A 20,200-nucleotide genomic window follows, 5' to 3' on the forward strand; every position below is an offset into this window, starting at 1 on the left:
GTCACTTGGATTGATGTCATCCTTAATTACATCAGGACATTCATTTGTTCCATTTAATTCCACAGAGCATCTTACATTTTTATTTACATTTATTTTATTCATCAAGTTCTTTTGAGTGAGCTTGCTTTGCCTTCTTTTCCCATACTCCTCTGCAGTCCACGAGGTAGCACTATTTTTTTTTTTTACCACAACAGTTAAATACATCCACAGTGCGCAGTAAATCCAAGCAATTCCTTTCAACAAAGCAACATGATCATTTCCCATTGAAACATCATCAAAGCATCGCATGTTCAAGCCACAAAGTGCAGACTTCCTTCAAAGCACGGAACAAATATAGCGCAACATCGCGCATCCGATCAGCATTCAAACATGAAAAGATCCCAAACAGAGACACTTCAGGCTTTAATGCAATCCAGATTCCTTATCACACACACATCCACAGGTAAGCTTACCTGTCCTCCATGAAATGACGTTAGGTGTGGCGCCTTTCATTTGAAACCGCTGCACTTACTTGGCGTCTTCCTGATTCCTTTGTGCGCTGATATTGCGATGACTTTCTTGAGAAAACGCCTCGTTTTTCGTTGACAAAATACTGCGACCAAAATTCAGCCTAAAGTCGCCTGAGAGGTAGAGACTGGGCCCTGTCTGTTTGTCTGACGCGCTATACTCCAAACAAAATACGCTGAGTCCGAGTTGCTCCTGTGATAGGTTTCCTTCATATAGACAAATGGTAAACAGCAGCTTTAGAATACACATGCCAGTCAGTGGAAACGTGTACACAGTATAAAGTATATGTAAACTAAATGAATGGGAAAAAAAAAACATGCATAAGAGCCTCCTGCGTGCTGTCAACTAAAAGTATGGCTACCCAGCTCCCCTCCCTCCTCCTACCTGAGCGCAGGTGAGTGAGTGCCTCTCTTTGTCACCTCCGACTATCACCGAATATACCCACGTGACCCAAACCTTGTGCATCACCATGGTGACCAAACAAAACCAATCGATAAAAGCAACTATCGCCAAAAAAGAATAATATGGCTCCCACAACTCGTATTTGAGCAACAGTTATACAGAAATGTAATGAAAGTACTGCATAGTCGGGGTGTATCTGAATGGAATGAAGATCATTTCAAAGTACTACGTTTACAGACTGCAGAGACTGCAGGGTCACTGTTGCTCACACTTTTGATAGAAAACTATTGCAGGATGAAATTTACAGTTTTTCACACACACAACAGGAATACATTTACCACAATATGGGGTGTGAGAAGTGACAACATTATGCAGACCTCAGTATCCGGTGCACTGGACTCACAATAGTGGCAACTGATAGAGACGGCTGACATGAAACTGATGTTTCAACACTGTGTCGAGATCTTGAAGAACAGGTGTTTCACAACACTAAACAAAGCCTCTGTGTTATTAATTTCATTACCTTAATAACCTATAGTTTTTCACTTTGAGAAGCCTAAAAGTACAAGCTCAGACAGCTGTCAGACAGTTCTCAATGAAAACACACAAAAAACTACCTCATTTTAATGTCTCTTACAACAATGTAGATATACACACTCCTCCCAGGATTCAAACCTAAGTTGGCAGCAGGCCAGACAAAACACTGTTAGCTCCTTTAGTATAATTCCCAATTTGCTGCAATAGCATGTGGTTATAATTCATCAAGAGCCTACCCCCTTTTAATAAGCTCAAATGTTTTATTGTTTTTGATTTACATTTTTCACTTTTTTTTCTTTTTGCTTTCAGCTTTGGTAAAATTTCAACTGTTCCCTAAAGTAAAAACAGCAGCTGTTATCAAGACTAAGACCTGTACCTGTATAACTTGATGATTCTCAGAGTTCTGATTTTTGTCCACTAACATTCAGACAAAGAAGAAGAACACAGGCTGATATTTTAGATACATTTTTACTTTGTCTCCAAAACTTGTTTATTGCATACACACCACATTTCTATTTTCATCTGTCTTTATCTTCACTTACAAAATACATTGATTCAAAGTACAATTACACCACGTTAAGCTGATCAACATGATTTTAGATAATGTGCTGTGTAAAAAGATCAAACATTTGTTGTTCATAGCTCAACATAAAATGACTGTAATTCCATTCTTATCTGAAGCTGTTCAGAAAACATTTCAATGCACAATGAACTGATGGCTGTTGCCTTATTAATTAGCTGTTACTGAGAGTTGAACTTCTAAAGACATAAAGTTTACTAATGGACAGATTCATGCTGACTCACTCAATCATTCACAACATTGACATTTGCTAATTTATGTGTATGCTGTAATAATCATTAGCTACGTGTGTTTCAGTGACGTCTGCGACACCTTTGGTTGTTGTTTGAGGAGCTGGTTGATTGCTCTGATACTTCCAGTGTAATCCTCGCCCGGCGCTGTAAACTCTCCCTGAAGGCCAAACGCATGTACTCAGCTGAAGTGTCAACAGGAACTATGATCTGTGCCAGAGTGGTGCTTTGTCCTCTACGGCGTTGCATGTTCATCTGGATCTGCAGGTTGTAATACCGCTGATCATTCCTGTTTATCAGTTCCTGCAGGTCAAGTCGAAGATTACCCTCCTCTGATATAATCAAGTTGGACCTGGCCCGGTCGCCCAAGCCCTGGTTGTCCCATCGGTTAATTAAACTTAGTGCTTCTCTGCGTAACCTATTGTTGGGTTCTGCTATGGCATTGTGATCTACTTCTGCTGTGAAAACAGTTACTCTCCTCTTGTTTTGGTCCTCCTTGGTACAGATAACGTTTGGGTTATTAGGCTGTCGTTTCCTGCGGTGTGGCACGGAATACACACACTCTCCAGCAGTGATCACTCCACAGTAATCCCAGCTGTCTGCTGTGTAACACCAGTTATAAGTATAGCCATGGTTCCCACACGTGTGATCTGAGCGACAAGGTTCACCTTTGTAGGTGAAGTCAGGTAGAGGGGAGCAGTAGCTCCAACTACTTTCAACATGGCACCAGAAGTAATCCTTAGACTTATAATACTGACAGTCATCAATGCAGTCTTTCAGATATTTGGTTGTATAAATCATTGCCCTTTCCTCCACTGGTGCACAGTAGCCCCAGCTTCCTTGCTTCAAATTACACCAGTAGTAACTGTTTCCATGTTTGTCACAGGGATGATCTTGGCGACAGGCGCGGCCTTTGTAGTCCACATTCTGTTTTGGTGAACAGTAATCATAACCCTGAGGGGCATTGCACCAGTAGTAGCCTGAACTTCGCTTTTCACAGCTATCAGTACATGGCACACTGTAGGTGGAGGTGTAATGTTTGGAGCTCTCTACCACATCTCCACAGTATCCCCAACTTGATCCTGTTCTACACCAGTAGTAGTCATTGCCGTGCAGGTCACAACAATCAAGGCACTCGTTTCCCCTGTAGTCCATATTCCTCTTTGGTGAGCAGTACTCTGATTTTTCTGTGCCATCTGACGCATGAACTGTGCACTGATACGACTGAGGAAAGCCTTGAAGCTCACATTCACTCACACATCGTAGCCCATGGTGGCTGTAGTACGTTTTTCCACAGGTGGCACATGGTAAGAAGCAGAATATGAGAGTGAGTAACAGTATGGGGAGTCTCCTTTGAGACGCCATTTCAGCTCTGCACCTGAGAGAGAAGGAGAGGAAGAAAGAGAAGAGAACGACAGGAAGCAGAAAGTCTTTACAATCATACATGAGTTATTAGTTAAAGTAGCAACAACAACAGCAAACTTGTGTCATTATTAATATTGGACACTGTTGTTGACGGTGAGATGCACTGGCCCTTGTAGCACTATAACTTTTGTCCTCTGTCAGTGTTGTTCTTACACTGTATGAGAGACTTTGGGATGTAGCAGCATTGTTTTGCACTGTAATGTTCGCGAAGATAATTCAAGTACAGATTGGTTCTTAAGTTATTTTTCTCTCACTCTGTATGTATGGTGCTTGTAGGTACAGTACAGTTCAGTTCACAGCCCCTGGTCAAAATACATTCCCATGGATATTTCCAAACTGTCCATGTGTTTGACGCTGGTCAGTAGTCTGGGCTGAGTGAGTTCAGCCCAGACTGAGTTTTTTAGAAAATTTGTAGAAAGTTTTTAAAAACTTTCAATTATTCAAATCAAAAAACAGAGGGACACTGAACAGCCAATGTTGTGGACTTGTTTGGGTAACCCTACACAGACCTCACAGGTGGACTGTAAGTACTCTGTGTGTGTCCTGATGGCTACAGCTTTCCGCACACAAACACTGACTTATCAATAGAAGTACCAGGGTTTGACAGGTTTTTTAAAATTAATATCATTATTATTATTATTTTTTTTAACTTTACGTTGTGCTCGCCATCAGTTTTGATAAGAAAGGTTTAAATTGTTGATTTAACTGTTATCTTCTGCACAGTTATTAAAGACTGTCCAGATTTGTTTTTCTTTTCTCTCTCCACCTACTCAGACAGTAGGCCTATAGCAGATCATTTTTAGTGATGGCTTGCTGAGACCTCTTGTTTGCCTTAGTGACAGCCAAGTTAAGTCAAAGTACTTAAAATTCATAGTCTCTCTGATGCTGTCTGTGTTTTAACTGACTGATTCTCAGCTTTGGGCTAAAGGCTTTGAATATTACACTGTTGGTGAGGGCTGATGGTCCATGAGTGAGAACGAAAGGATGCAGAAGCCAAGTTGAGCTGACTGGTCAAAACTGGTAGTAAATGTTTGTCAGTTCAACACCAGGTTTGTCCACAGCTCATAAGTGACATCAGCCTTGCTCACACAGCCCTGTCTCTACTGTGGAACTTTAATCTCAGCCCATCTCTGCTTAAACTTTGGCTTTTGGCTGTTTATTGTCAACAATGATCCATTTCTAACACATTACTATGTTTAATGTTCCACTCTGCTACAGATACATGTTGGATTAATATTCTATGCAGACTGTAATGTAAATAATTACCAGTCATGACAGCTTTTTGCTTCTGTGCTCTGTTTCCTATCATAACTGTAATCTGCTGAGCACACAGTATCCACTAACTGTTCTGTAATCTGAATGCTGTTCCTCTAACATTGTTCACTGCTAACCCTGTTTGTATCATGTTCTATATGCTGCATGTCCTTCTCCTCCTCTCCTCCATTCCCAGCTGTCCTATCTTCCTCCTTTTCCTCCTTTCACCCAGCCCGGCCATCAGCAGGAGGGTCGCCCATATGAGCCAGGTTCTGCTCAAGGTTTCTTCCTGTTAAAAGGGAGTTTTTTCTTGCCACTGTCGCCTTAAGTGCTTGCTGTGGGGTCAGGCTCTGGGTCTCTGTAAAGCACTTTGAGACAATTTTGATTGTGGAGGGAGCTATATAAATAAAATTGAATTGAAAAAACTGAGACTGCAAACACAGACCTGAATTTTCAGCATTAAAAGACTTTACACAGGAAGCACAATGAACAAGCTTCCAACTTTAAACTTACAAAGTTTACTGACATGTAAAAGGGATTTCATAAGTACAAACCTGAATATAGCCTGCAAACTTCTGACTGGAAACACAAGCCTGAATTTGTCAAGGACGAATCCAGAAGACAGGGAAAGGAACCTGAATGCAGACACACTGAAAGGCAGGTGGATACAGTGAAGATACTTTCATAACAAAAGCTTTACAAGCAGATGAGATGACAAAGTTGACAGGCATGAACACATGTAGGAAAAACACATGCAGGTAACACAAGGAAAAACCAAACAACACCAAGGAACACAACTTCGAACAAAACAGGCAAAGAGACAAGGAATGAAGGGAACACAGAGAGTTAGTGCACAAGGGAGGCAGTAGTAACTGGGAACAGGATCAGCATTTTGATTTTCATGTTTAATATTCTACAAATATCAAACTCTCACAATGAACATTATTACTTCTCTGTAATTACATCTGAACGGCCTGTTAATAAACTAAAGTAAATCTAACCCATCACCTCTGACATGGAAATGTCAAACACAGTGTTCCATCATGTTAGCTTCATACAACAGCACAGTCACCTACTGTACATCATCATGATATTTCTAAAAGAAGTGAATTCTGCCACCGTCAAATAGTTTGTGTTCCTTCATAAATCTGTGTTCATGCATCTATAAGAGTCAGTTAATCTGTCCAATTCAATGACTTCTCTATTCAGAGGTAATAAAAAAACAGCTTACCGTCTGTTGAATTGTCTTGAAGTCTGTTATGTGACGCTGATATATACACACGTTTTTGTCTCAAAATCTTGGACTGAACCATTTTGGAGGACTTTCAATTGGACTGTAAATACAAAATAGATCGGTCAATGTTTCTGTTTGCTTGAGTCTACATTCACCTCGATTAAACTTTATTTTCATCACAGGCCACATAAACCAGGCCCAGTGTCAGAGCATGCACACAGTACAAAGCAATTCAGCTCTTAACAGAGTGGAATTTAATTGACTTCATTTAAACATTCATTAGACATCAGGAGGAAGAAATATAGAATTTAAAAATAAAAACCTGGGGTAAAGGTTTCCATGTCACACAAGCTGAAGCTCTGCTGCAGCTCTGTTGTATCTGAGGGCTGGAGTTAGCTGTTACACTGAAGAACATACCAATCAGTGGAGTGAGACATATATAAACAGACCAAACAACTGTGAGCAGATATAATTATCATTTGTGCAGTGAGAGAATGAGCACAGATAGAGGAATATCTCTCTCCTCTCATATAGTGCTACCTTTCCATCTGTCATATAAACACATTCATCCTGACAGCTGCATGAAGTGAAGGGTGTTTTCTGACCCTGTCCCATGACCATCACAGACAGCCCAGTCTTTGAAGGTCACATGAGGACAGAGGACAAGTAAACAATACATGATATTTGACAAGCGACAGTTCCAGTGGTCCACAGCGGTGTCTGTGTGGGAGGAACATTTGGAACTTCTTTATGAAGTACTGTGGGATGTTTAAGGTTACAGTTAGTACAGGAAATCCTTTCACCTATCCTGTACACAAACAGCCAAAACAGATGACACTTTCCTTTAAGAAGCCTATCTTCTTCTGGTGAGCCATTTTTCCCAACTGCACACATACATCTAATGTGTGTCCTCCTCCACAGCAAATACATATTTTCCGTCCTGTTTGTTCAATTTTCTTCTCCTTCTTTACAGACTGATGTTTGTTCTCCACACGGCCGACAGTGATTGCAAAGCTGGTTCCTCTGTTTCCAGATCGAAGCTGTGACTTAGGTTTGATCACAGTTTTATTTCCACTTACTGGCAGAGAGTTTTGTATTTTTCCAAACAGGATCTGTCAGCATTTTCACTTAATTAATGTCAATAAATTTCGCTCTCCGGTTATATCTTTCCTGCAGCTCACAAGCCTAGCTCCTCCATCTGTCTCTGAGTTTGTATGGCAGTTTCTCAATGATACTCAACATGTTGGAAGGTATGTCCAAATCATGAAGATATTGCACATCATCCATGGCATTACAGCAGCCTCTATGGAAGAGGCTGAAGTCCTGAAAGGCATTGCTGTTGCATCAGCACTGCTGTTAATTCCTTTTGTTTGGTCATGATACCAAGAACTAGTGATGGGTCCGGCAACACCGATGCGTCGGCGCATGCGTCGAGCTCATAGAGCAAAACCCCATGTCGCTGTGCGTATCGCTGTAAGAAAGTCACGTGACCGATACAGGAACTGCTAGGAACTGACACTGACGCACCAAACTGTGTTTATAAGGAAGCGCATGTCAATGAGATGCATATGCCAAAAGAATCTCTGATCTTTGGCGGTTCATCGCCAAATTCAAGAACTACGGAATAAAACTTTGTAAAAAAAATAAAAAAAAAATAAAAAAATAAATCCCAGTCCAGAAGCATCCTCATTCACAACACGTTCACTTAGATTTCCACGTTATGCTACATGCTCACATTATTTATTGGCTGTATCTAAAAATATCAAAGATATTTTAAATTTAAATTTTATGAAGATATGAAATAATACAATATAAAATACAGTGACTTCAATTATATTATTGTATATACTAGGTCATCAAATATCAGTATCAGTAGAGTCTGTCAACTAGGTTGCCTGTAGGGATTTTTAAGGTCCAGCAGGTGTCAGTATTCAGTGACACAGTATCGACACAGTATCAATACAGTTTGGCAATGTGTCGAAATGCTTCATGACGCCCCATCTACCCATCACTACCAAGAACATGATTTTTGGCTTCCAAATCCACAGACACATTTATGTTGAATTCATGTTGTTCATATGGATACTGTGTATTTGTTTCACTCTGTTCAGGTACTGATGGAATAAATTCATCTGCACTAACATTGAGTGGTTGTTTAACTTTTCTTGACAAGTAGGAGTTCATTCTATCTGAAACCTTAGATGTCCTCTTTCCACTCATAGTACTTTGTGTTTTGAGAATTTCGAGTTTTGCCATATTTCCTGCAATCTCAGCATCCAGTTGTAGCGTTTCTTTCCTTTTATGCAGCCGTTCCTCCTCTTCTTCCAGTGCATGTTTTTCCTTCAATAATTTTTTCTTCATGGCCAAAGCTGCAAACTCAGCTTCAGCCTTTAAACATGCAGATGAAGTTGAAGATCTTTGTGACTGAGATGTTTTATTGCTTCCAACATTTGAGATACTGTCACTTGGATTGATGTCATCCTTAATTACATCAGGACATTCATTTGTTCCATTTAATTCCACAGAGCATCTTACATTTTTATTTACATTTATTTTATTCATCAAGTTCTTTTGAGTGAGCTTGCTTTGCCTTCTTTTCCCATACTCCTCTGCAGTCCACGAGGTAGCACTATTTTTTTTTTTTACCACAACAGTTAAATACATCCACAGTGCGCAGTAAATCCAAGCAATTCCTTTCAACAAAGCAACATGATCATTTCCCATTGAAACATCATCAAAGCATCGCATGTTCAAGCCACAAAGTGCACACTTTCTTCAAAGCACGGAACAAATATAGCGCAACATCGCGCATCCGATCAGCATTCAAACATGAAAAGATCCCAAACAGAGACACTTCAGGCTTTAATGCAATCCAGATTCCTTATCACACACACATCCACAGGTAAGCTTACCTGTCCTCCATGAAATGACGTTAGGTGTGGCGCCTTTCATTTGAAACCGCTGCACTTACTTGGCGTCTTCCTGATTCCTTTGTGCGCTGATATTGCGATGACTTTCTTGAGAAAACGCCTCGTTTTTCGTTGACAAAATACTGCGACCAAAATTCAGCCTAAAGCCGCCTGAGAGGTAGAGACTGGGCCCTGTCTGTTTGTCTGACGCGCTATACTCCAAACAAAATACGCTGAGTCCGAGTTGCTCCTGTGATAGGTTTCCTTCATATAGACAAATGGTAAACAGCAGCTTTAGAATACACATGCCAGTCAGTGGAAACGTGTACACAGTATAAAGTATATGTAAACTAAATGAATGGGGAAAAAAAACATGCATAAGAGCCTCCTGCGTGCTGTCAACTAAAAGTATGGCTACCCAGCTCCCCTCCCTCCTCCTACCTGAGCGCAGGTGAGTGAGTGCCTCTCTTTGTCACCTCCGACTATCACCGAATATACCCACGTGACCCAAACCTTGTGCATCACCATGGTGACCAAACAAAACCAATCGATAAAAGCAACTATCGCCAAAAAAGAATAATATGGCTCCCACAACTCGTATTTGAGCAACAGTTATACAGAAATGTAATGAAAGTACTACATAGTCGGGGTGTATCTGAATGGAATGAAGATCATTTCAAAGTACTACGTTTACAGACTGCAGAGACTGCAGGGTCACTGTTGCTCACACTTTTGATAGAAAACTATTGCAGGATGAAATTTACAGTTTTTCACACACACAACAGGAATACATTTACCACAGTATGGGGTGTGAGAAGTGACAACATTATGCAGACCTCAGTATCCGGTGCACTGGACTCACAATAGTGGCAACTGATAGAGACGGCTGACATGAAACTGATGTTTCAACACTGTGTCGAGATCTTGAAGAACAGGTGTTTCACAACACTAAACAAAGCCTCTGTGTTATTAATTTCATTACCTTAATAACCTATAGTTTTTCACATTGAGAAGCCTAAAAGTACAAGCTCAGACAGCTGTCAGACAGTTCTCAATGAAAACACACAAAAAACCACCTCATTTTAATGCCTCTTACAACAATGTAGATATACACACTCCTCCCAGGATTCAAACCTAAGTTGGCAGCAGGCCAGACAAAACACTGTTAGCTCCTTTAGTATAATTCCCAATTTGCTGCAATAGCATGTGGTTATAATTCATCAAGAGCCTACCCCCTTTTAATAAGCTCAAATGTTTTATTGTTTTTGATTTACATTTTTCACTTTTTTTTTTAATTTTTCTTTCAGCTTTGGTAAAATTTCACCTGTTCCCTAAAGTAAAAACAGCAGCTGTTATCAAGACTAATACCGGTACCTGTATAACTTGATGATTCTCAGAGTTCTGATTTTTGTCCACTAACATTCAGACAAAGAAGAAGAACACAGGCTGATATTTGAGATACATTTTTACTTTGTCTCCAAAACTTGTTTATTGCATACACACCACATTTCTGTTTTCATCTGTCTTTATCTTCACTTACAAAATACACTGATTCAAAGTACAATTACACCACGTTAAGCTGATCAACATGATTTTAGATAATGTGCTGTGTAAAAAGATCAAACATTTGTTGTTCATAGCTCAACATAAAATGACTGTAATTCCATTCTTATCTGAAGCTGTTCAGAAAACATTTCAATACACAATGAACTGATGGCTGTTGCCTTATTAATTAGCTGTTACTGAGAGTTGAACTTCTAAAGACATAAAGTTTACTAATGGACGGCTTCATGCTGACTCACTCATTCATTCACAACATTGACATTTGCTAATTTATGTGTATGCTCTAATAATCAATAGCTACGTGTGTTTCAGTGACGTCTGCGACACTTTTGGTTGTTGTTTGAGGAGCTGGTTGATTGCTCTGTTACTTCCAGTGTAATCCTCGCCCGGCGCTGTAAACTCTCCCTGAAGGCCAAACGCATATACTCAGCTGAAGTGTCAATAGGAACTATGATCTGTGCCAGAGTGGTGCTTTCTCTGCTACTGCGTGCCGAGTTAATCTGGATCTGCAGGTTGTAATACCGCTGATTATTCCTGTTTATCAGTCCCTGCAGGTCAAGTCGAAGATTTCCCTCCTCTGATCTAATCAAGTTGGACCTGGCCCGGTCGCCCAAGCCCTGGTTGTCCCATCGGTTAATTAAATTTATTGCTTCGTTGCGTTGCCTGTTGTTGGGTTCTGCTATGGCATTGTGATTTACTTCTGCTGTGAAAACAGTCACTCTCCTCTTGTTTTGGTCCTCCTTGGTACAGATCACGTTTGGGTTATTAGGCTGACGTTTGCTGCGCTGTGGCACGGAATACACACACTCTCCAGCAGTGATCACTCCACAGTAATCCCAGTCATCGTTGTATGTTGTGTAACACCAGTTATAATTTTTGCCATGGTTCCCACACGTGTGATCTGAGCGACAAGGTTCACCTTTGTAGGTGAAGTCAGGTAGAGGTGAGCAGTAGTCCCAGCTACCTTCAGCATTGCACCAGAAGTAATCCCTAGACGTATGATACTGACAATCATCAATGCAGTCTTTCAGATATTTGGTTGTATGAATCATTGCCCTTTCCTCCACTGGTGCACAGTAGCCCCAGCTTCCTTGTTGCAATTGACACCAGTAGTAACTGTTTCCATGTTTGTCACAGGGATGATCTTCACGACAGGCGTAGCCTTTGTAGTCCACATTCTGTTTTGGTGAACAGTAATCATAACCCTGAGAGGAATGGCACCAGTAGTAGTCTAAACTTCGCTGTTCACAGCTATCAGTACATGGCACACTGTAGGTGGAGGTGTAATGTTTGGAGCTCTCTACCACATCTCCACAGTATCCCCAACTTGATCCTGTTCTACACCAGTAGTAGTCATTGCCGTGCAGGTCACAACAATCAAGGCACTCGTTTCCCCTGTAGTCCATATTCCTCTTTGGTGAGCAGTACTCTAATTTTTCTGTGCCATCTGACGCATGAACTGTGCACTGATACGACTGAGGAAAGCCTTGAAGCTCACATTCGCTCACACATCGTAACCCATGGTGGCTGTAGTATTTTTTCCCCCAGGTGGCACATGGTAAGAAGCAGAATATGAGAGTGAGTAACAGTATGGGGAGTCTCCTTTGAGACGCCATTTCAGCTCTGCACCTGAGAGAGAAGGAGAGGAAGAAAGAGAAGAGAACGACAGGAAGCAGAAAGTCTTTACAATCATACATGAGTTATTAGTTAAAGTAGCAACAACAACAGCAAACTTGTGTCAACTCTTGTAAATTGTTTTAAGGAATTTATTGAAGGATTTAATTTATTTTATAATGTTTTTCTTCTAATATTGGACATTGTTGTTGACGGTGAGATGCACTGGTGCTCGTAGTATTTCTATTATTTTTGTCCTCTGTCAGTGTTGTTGCACAGCATGAGTGCGTTGTGTACAGCACCAGGGATGTTTTATTCTAAAGTCATAGATTAAGACACATTTATGTTCACAAAACTTAGCAAACTTATCAGTATGTAGATAAGCACAAACAACAGAGGGACACTGAACAACGTGTGTGTGTGTCCAAAGCTCATAAGTGATGTTAGCGTTGCTAACACTCTGCTTAAACTTTGGCCTAAAAAACTGACACTGCAAACACAGAGCTGAACTTTCAGCATTATAAGACTTTACACACAGGAAGCACAATGTACAAACTTCCAACTTTAAACTTTAGAGTTTGCATTAAAGTTTGCACTTGTGAAATCCCTTTTATATGTCCATCATGTTAGCTTCATACAACATGAAAAAGGGATTTCACAAGTACAAACCTGAATTTGTCAAGGACGAATCCAGAAGACAGGGGAAGGAACCTGAATGCAGACACACTGAAATGCAGGTGGATACAGTGAAGATACTTTCATAACAAAAGCTTTACAAGCAGATGAGATGACAAAGTTGACAGGCATGAACACATGTAGGAAAAACACATGCAGGTAGCACAACAATTTATTTTATAATGTTTTTCCTCTAATATTGGACATTGTTGTTTACGGTGAGAGGCGCTGGTCCTCATAATATTTCTATTATTTTTGTCACTCTGTCAGGTCAGCTCTTCTCTTGGACTCCTCGATTCCAACTCCAGTACAATTGGACGTTTTTGTGTAACCCTACATACACCTCACACACACACCAGTTCTAGTTTTAATACTGCAACACCAGGTTTGTCCACAGCTCATAAGTGATGTTAGCTTTGCTCACACTCTGCTTAAACTTTGGCCTAAAAAACTGACACTGCAAACACATGCAGGTAGCGCAAGGAAAAACCAAACAACACCAGGGAACACAACTTAGAATAAAACAGGCAAAGAGACAAGGAATGAAGGGAACTCAGAGAGTTAGTGCACAAGGGAGGCAGCAGTTACTGGGAACAGGATCAGCATTTTGATTTTCATGTATAATATTCTACAAATATCAAACTCTCACAATGAACATTATTACTTCTCTGTAATTACATCTGAACGGCCTGTTAATAAACTAAAGTAAATCTAACCCATCACCTCTGACGTGGAAATGTCAAACATACAGCGTTCCATCATGTTAGCTTCATACAACAGCACAGTCACCTACTGTACCTCATCATGATATTTCTAAAAGAAGTGAATTCTGCCACCGTCAAATAGTTTGTGTTCCTTCATAAATCTGTGTTCATGCATCTATAAGAGTCAGTTAATCTGTCTAATTCAATGACTTCTCTATTCAGAGGTAATAAAAAAACAGCTCACCGTCTGTTGAATTGTCTTTTAGTCTGTTATGTGACGCTGATGTTCTATATATACACCTTTTGTTTGTCTCAAAATCTGGGACTGAACCATTTTGGAGGACTTTCACCTGGACTGTAAATACAAAATAGACCGGTCAATGTTTCTGTTTGCTTGAGTCTACATTCACCTCGATTAAACTTGATTTTCATGGCAGGCCACATAAACCAGGCCCAGTGTCAGAGCATGCACACAGTACAAAGCAATTCAGCTCTTAACAGAGTGGAATTTAATTGACTTCATTTAAACATTCATTAGACATCAGGAGGAAGAAATATAGAATTTTAAAATAAAAACCTGGGGTAAAGGTTTCCATGTCACACAAGCTGAAGCTCTGCTGCAGGACAGGACTACACAGTGGTATCTGAGGGCTGGAGTTAGCTGTTACACTGAAGAGCATACCCATCAGTGGAGTGACACATATATAAACAGACCAAACCACTGTGAGCAGATATAATTATCATTTGTGCAGTGAGAGAATGAGCACAGATAGAGGAATATCTCTCTCCTCTCATATAGTTCTACCTTTCCATCTGTCACATAAACACATTCATCCTGACAGCTGCATGAAGTGAAGGGTATTTTCTGACCCTGTCACATGACCATCACAGACAGCCCAGTCCTTGAAGGACGCACGAGGACAGAAGACAAATAGACATTACATAATACGTGATAAGTGACAGTTCCAGTCAGACCAGACCAGTCCCCCTGTGCTCGGAATTGACCTGAAACTTATATACATATGTTTTAGTAACCTGTTTTTATACTATAATAATTATTTACAAATGTAAATTATTGCACTGTGCAGTTTGGTCACACATCTAAACTGTGAAATACATAATAATAATGTGTAGTAAGTACAGAGTGTTGAGTGGTACTGGCTGCTCAAAGGATCCAGATCTGCCAATAAAGAATACTACACACCAACAGTAACTGTAATAGAAATAAACTGTTGCCCATCAAGTTGTAATAAAATATATTTGACCTCTTCTCATAAAATGATTGTGACAATGTGATTTATTCTTGATGGATAAAGTTTATATCTTCTGAAAACTTTATTGATCAGTCTCTTCCAAACACATTACTGATGTGCAGAAATAGGAATAAAAAGAGGAATGTGTCTGAAAACAAAATGATCCCAACTTCATGGGCAACAGTGTACAACTGTCATGATCAGCCCCTAAGGGTGCTGTTTTCTGAACTCTTCTTGGACTTGTGTTGAACCCTTTACTGGTCTCTGGTTTAGTTTGTTAAGTTCTGTTAGTAGTTCCTGTTTTGTTGTTGAATGAAGTTATTCTTGTTTTTGTCACTTCAGTTTTGCTTGTGTATTTCCTGTTGTCCCCTGTTTACCTGGTCTAGTTCTACTTCCTGTCTTTGTCTGGCTTCACTCCTTTTTGATTGTTTGCCCCACCCTGATTGGTTTCACCTGTTGCCCATTACTCCTGTGTATTTAAGTCGTGTTGTTCCCCCTGTTCCTTTGTCTGTGTCCATACTTGTGGGGTTACCTGTTTCCACTGCTCATGTTCTCCTGGATCATCCTCTGCACTGTTTGCCTCAGTACAGACATTTGTATTTTCCTTGAGTTTAGCTCCTGATCCTTTTTCTCTATTGTCTGGATGATTTTTAGTTGCTCCAGTTTTGTTTCCTGGCCATTAACTTTATACATAAACTTAGTGACAAGATGAACATGATCAAACTGAATATGACTTAAACCAGTCTAATGCTGTTTCTTCTTGATTCCTGCCTTCACAAGTGCTTCGATTTAGGGCTGTCTTGATTGTGTTGTGTGATGGAAACATCTCCACAGAGTTGATTAAATAAACTTCTCATGATGAGGATGATAACCATTTTCAAAAGACTCGTATTGCGACCAAAATTCAGCCTAAAGTCGCCTGAGAGGTAGAGACTGAGCCCTGTCTATTTGTCTGACGCACTACATTCCAAACAAAACATGCTGAGTCCGAGTTGCTCCTTTGATGGGTTTCCTTTATATAGACAAACGGTAAAAAGCAGCTTTAGAATACACATGCCAGTCAATGGAAATGTGTGTACAGTATAAAGCTTATGTAAACTAAATGAATTGAAAAAAACAAGCATAAGAGCCTCCTGCGTGCGGTCAACTAAACGTTTGGCTACCCAGCTCCCCTCCCTCCTCCTACCTGAGCGCAGGTGAGTGAGTGCCTCTCTTTGTCACCTCCGGCTATCACCGAATATACCCACGTGAACCTTGTGCATCACCATGGTGAGCAGACAAAACCAATCGATAAAAGCAACTATCACCAAAAAAGAATCTTTGGTCTGGAAAGGTTTGTATCACTCGCCCCATTGGCTAAGTGTTCCAAGGCGGCGTACTGTCCACTATGACCACAAGATCTCCCACGACAAGGTTCCTCTTCATACTTGACCATGTCTGACACTCCTGTAGTTGAGGTAGGTATTCCTTGACCCATCTCTTCCAAAATAAGTCAGACATGTATTGAACCTGTTTCCAGATGTGCATACACGTCTGTTGGTTGGAACACTCCAGGTGAATGCTTCCAGGTCACTTGGATCCATGGAAGCCTTGGTGATAGGACAGCTATTGATGATAGCTTCAATCTCACAAGGTAATGTGTGAAGACCCTCTTCATCCAGGTTTTATAACTTAAAAGTTGAATTTAGGTGCACAGACCTTATTAGCTTCTCCTGTGATCCTCCATGATGCGAGCCAGCAGGTGGATTAAAGCTCTATTTAATTCCCTTCTGCAGCATGACATCATTGATCTGCACCTGATACCACTGTTCAATGGCAACTTTCAGCTCATGCTCTGCTCCTGGGAAATGTCAACCATATCCCACTTCCTGATGTACATGTCTAAGCAAGAGCTCTGAGATGTGAAGATCCTTTGCTAGTATTATGGGATGTTTACTTTCCACAGTCATAGACAATCTACTGAGCCGACCACCAGCTCTTAGGATTCCATCTTGCAACTGTGGACAGAGCTTATGGAGGTACTTAATGTGCTGGCCTTTCTCCAGACTGGCTAGTTCTTCAGAAAATCTCTGTCCTTGACAGAGCTTAATGATAGCAAGCTCAGCCCGGTCCAAGTCTTTCATAGGAAGACCCCTGTGTACAGCTGTCCTTTTAAAACGATTCATCTCCTCTGCCAGTGAGGATGTCTGTTGTTCCTCATTGATGTCAGACTGTGCAAAGGTCAGATGTAACTGTCTCCTCTTCAAGACATGAGCCAGTCTTTAATCTTCAAGAACCATGCCACAGATTTCTTTCGGCATGTCCAAGAGGAAAAACACTGGATCAGATGAGCCACTGGATCTTCCTAGACTTCCTAGGCATGATATTCACTGTAGCAACTCTTTTGACCTCTGGGTCCTCAGGCGACAGATAGTTGATGTCTTCCTTGTTAACAGGCCACTCACTCTCAGGATGTAAAAGAAAGTGAGGCCCTGACACCCATGTATGGTTTTGGATGAACACATCCACTTTCACACCTCAAGAGGCCACATCTGCTTGATTCAGCGTCCACGTACCTCTATTGAGTAGGACAGGAAACTTTCAGGATTTGAGAGACCCGATTTGCAACAAAAACTTTGAACTATGAAGTCTCGTTCCTGATGTATCCAAAGTACATCCATGCGGCTGGCAATGGTTGCAGCAATGAGCTCCATTGTGGGGATGGTAACAGATTTCAAAGGAGCCACTTGGGCCTTTCCCATTAGAACTGTGTATTTCTAAATGCTCATTTTTCAACAACAGGTATGACACTGTTCCATACCAATCCTCACTAGCATCACAGAAATGATGTAACTGGGCTGTGGCGACTTCTCCAAACCCTGGTGGTTTCACACATCTGGCAACCTCAAATGTGTCCAGCAGATGGAGCTGCTGCAGCTACTTCTGCCAGTCCTTAGACACTGACTCTGGTACAGGGTCATCCCAGCCAATTTCTCTCCTGCACAAATCTCTCAAAATTTTCTTCGCTGTGAATACCACAGAGCTTAGCATTCCCAGGGAATCATAAGTGGAGCTGACAGTGAAAAGGATTCCTCTTCTGGTAAGTGGTCTGTCCCTCAGTACAACCCTGAGCTTAAAATAATCTGATTTTATGCACCATTCCACATCCAGCACTCTCTCCACAGGTAATGAATCCAACTCCATATTCAACCGTTCCATGCCTCTTGCTCTGTGATTTTCAGGAATGGCTTCCAGCACTCCAGACCTGTTGCTCATAAACTTTGTGAGGGTAAATCCTCCCTTGGAGCACAGAGAGACCAACTCCTGGCAAAGTGACACTGCTTCCTCCTCCATGGCCACTGACACAAGACAATCATCTACATAAATTCAATGTAATAATTTGTCCACTGTTTCTTCACTGTAGTGATGTCCGTAGTCCTGTGCACAACTTCTGAGGGCAAAGTTAGCAGAACTAGGAGATGTGCCCCAAATAGATGCACCTTCATCCGGTACTCAGCAGGTTGTTGTTCCATATTCCCTTTGGCCACCAGAGGAACCTCAGCAGGTCTGTGTCATCAGGGGGCACCCGTACCTAGTGAAACATGGACTGGATGTCAGCCATGATCACTACTGGTTCTTTCCTAAACCAGGTCACTACTCCAGTCAGAGAACTAGTAAGATCAGGGCCCTGTAGGAGCTGAGCATTCAGTGATGTTCCTTAATAGATTGCTCCACAGTCAGATACGATCCTGATCTTTCCTTTGGTGGGATGGTAAACTCCATGGTATGGTATATACCATACCTTTCCATCCCCACAGTCTAGCTCCTCTTCAGGCACCTTCTCTGCATATCCTTTAACCAGAAGCGCATTCATAAAGCAGTTCAAGTAAATTATCCTCCTCCAACGCAGCAACCTCCAGTCCTGATATGATGTTGCTGCTCACAACTTTCTCCTGCCCCATGGTCCGAAGGAGAATCTGCCCCTTCCTCCCTATGAGGTGAAGCTTGTGCATCAGGCTCTCAGTACAAAAACCCACAGCGCTCCCTTGGTCCAAAAAAGCATATGTAGTGATAGTTTTGTTTTGTTTATTAGATTTTACTTGGACCGGAATGATGGGCAGTGCACTCCTCCACACCAAATGCATATTTACTGTCATTTGGACACAGGACATTCATTTGTTCCATTTAATTACACAGAGCATCTTGCATTTTTATTTACATTTATTTTATTCATCAAGTTCTTTTGAGTGAGCTTGCTTTGCCTTTTTTTTCCAGACTCCTCTGCAGACCACGAGGTAGCACTATTTTTTGTTTCCAGTGAACCACAACTTTTAAATACATCCACAGTGCGCAGTAAATCCAAGCAATTCCTTTCAACAAAGCAACATGATCATTTCCCATTGAAACATCATCAAAGCATCGCATGTTCAAGCCACAAAGTGCAGACTTCCTTCAAAGCACGGAACAAATATAGCGCAGCATCGCGCATCCGATCAGCATTCAAACATTAAAAGATCCCAAACGGAGACACTTCAGGCTTTAATGCAATCCAGATTCCTTATCACACACACATCCACAGGTAAGCTTACCTGTCCTCCATGAAATGACGTTAGGTGTGGCGCCTTTCATTTGAAACCGCTGCACTTACTTGGCGTCTTCCTGATTCCTTTGTGCGCTGATATTGCAATGATTTTCTTGAGAAAACACCTCGTTTCTCGTTGAGAAAAATACTGCGACCGAAATTCAGCCTAAAGTCGCCTGAGAGGTAGAGACTGGGCCCTGTCTATTTGTCTGACGCGCTATACTCCAAACAAAATACGCTGAGTCCGAGTTGCTCCTTTGAGGGGTTTCCTTTATATAGACAAATGGTAAACAGCAGCTTTAGAATACACATGCCAGTCAGTGGAAATGTGTACACAGTATAAAGCATATGTAAACTAAATGAATGGAAAAAAAAACATATGCATAAGAGCCTCCTGCGTGCGGTCAACTAAAAGTATGGCTACCCAGCTCCCCTCCCTCCTCCTACCTGAGCGCAGGTGAGTGAGCACCTCTCTTTGTCACCTCCGACTATCACCGAATATACCCACGTGACCCAAACCTTGTGCATCACTATGGTGACCAAACAAAACCAATCGATAAAAGCAACTATCGCCAAAAAAGAATAATATGGCTCCTACAACTCGTATTTGAGCAACAGTTAGACAGAAATGTAATGAAAGTACTACATAGTCGGGGTGTATCTGAATGGAATGAAGATCATTTCAAAGTACTTTTTAAAGGCGCTGTTGTTTTTCTCATCAAGATCTGCATTTAGGTCTACGTACGTTTACA

The 20,200-nt window shown here is 41.1% G+C and overlaps 2 protein-coding genes across 2 annotated transcripts; both read right to left on the reverse strand.

Moving 5' to 3' along the window:
• Positions 1–1,895: 1,895 nt before the first annotated feature.
• LOC121189411 lies at positions 1,896–6,245 on the reverse strand. Its single transcript, XM_041049514.1, has 2 exons — positions 6,167–6,245; positions 1,896–3,634 (listed from the first exon to the last, which is right to left on the reverse strand). Exon 2 carries the CDS (start codon positions 3,619–3,621, stop codon positions 2,320–2,322), a length of 1,302 nt encoding a protein of 433 aa, XP_040905448.1. The 5' UTR covers positions 3,622–3,634; positions 6,167–6,245; the 3' UTR covers positions 1,896–2,319.
• Positions 6,246–10,949: 4,704 nt separating this feature from the next.
• Positions 10,950–13,080, reverse strand: LOC121189280. Its single transcript, XM_041049235.1, has 2 exons — positions 12,925–13,080; positions 10,950–12,270 (listed from the first exon to the last, which is right to left on the reverse strand). The coding sequence occupies exon 2, from the start codon at positions 12,255–12,257 to the stop codon at positions 10,950–10,952; it is 1,308 nt and encodes a 435-aa protein (XP_040905169.1). The 5' UTR covers positions 12,258–12,270; positions 12,925–13,080.
• Positions 13,081–20,200: the final 7,120 nt, after the last annotated feature.

The sequence above is a fragment of the Toxotes jaculatrix genome, chromosome 11 (assembly GCF_017976425.1).
Source record: "Toxotes jaculatrix isolate fToxJac2 chromosome 11, fToxJac2.pri, whole genome shotgun sequence".
NCBI classification, from domain to species: Eukaryota; Metazoa; Chordata; class Actinopteri; family Toxotidae; genus Toxotes; species Toxotes jaculatrix.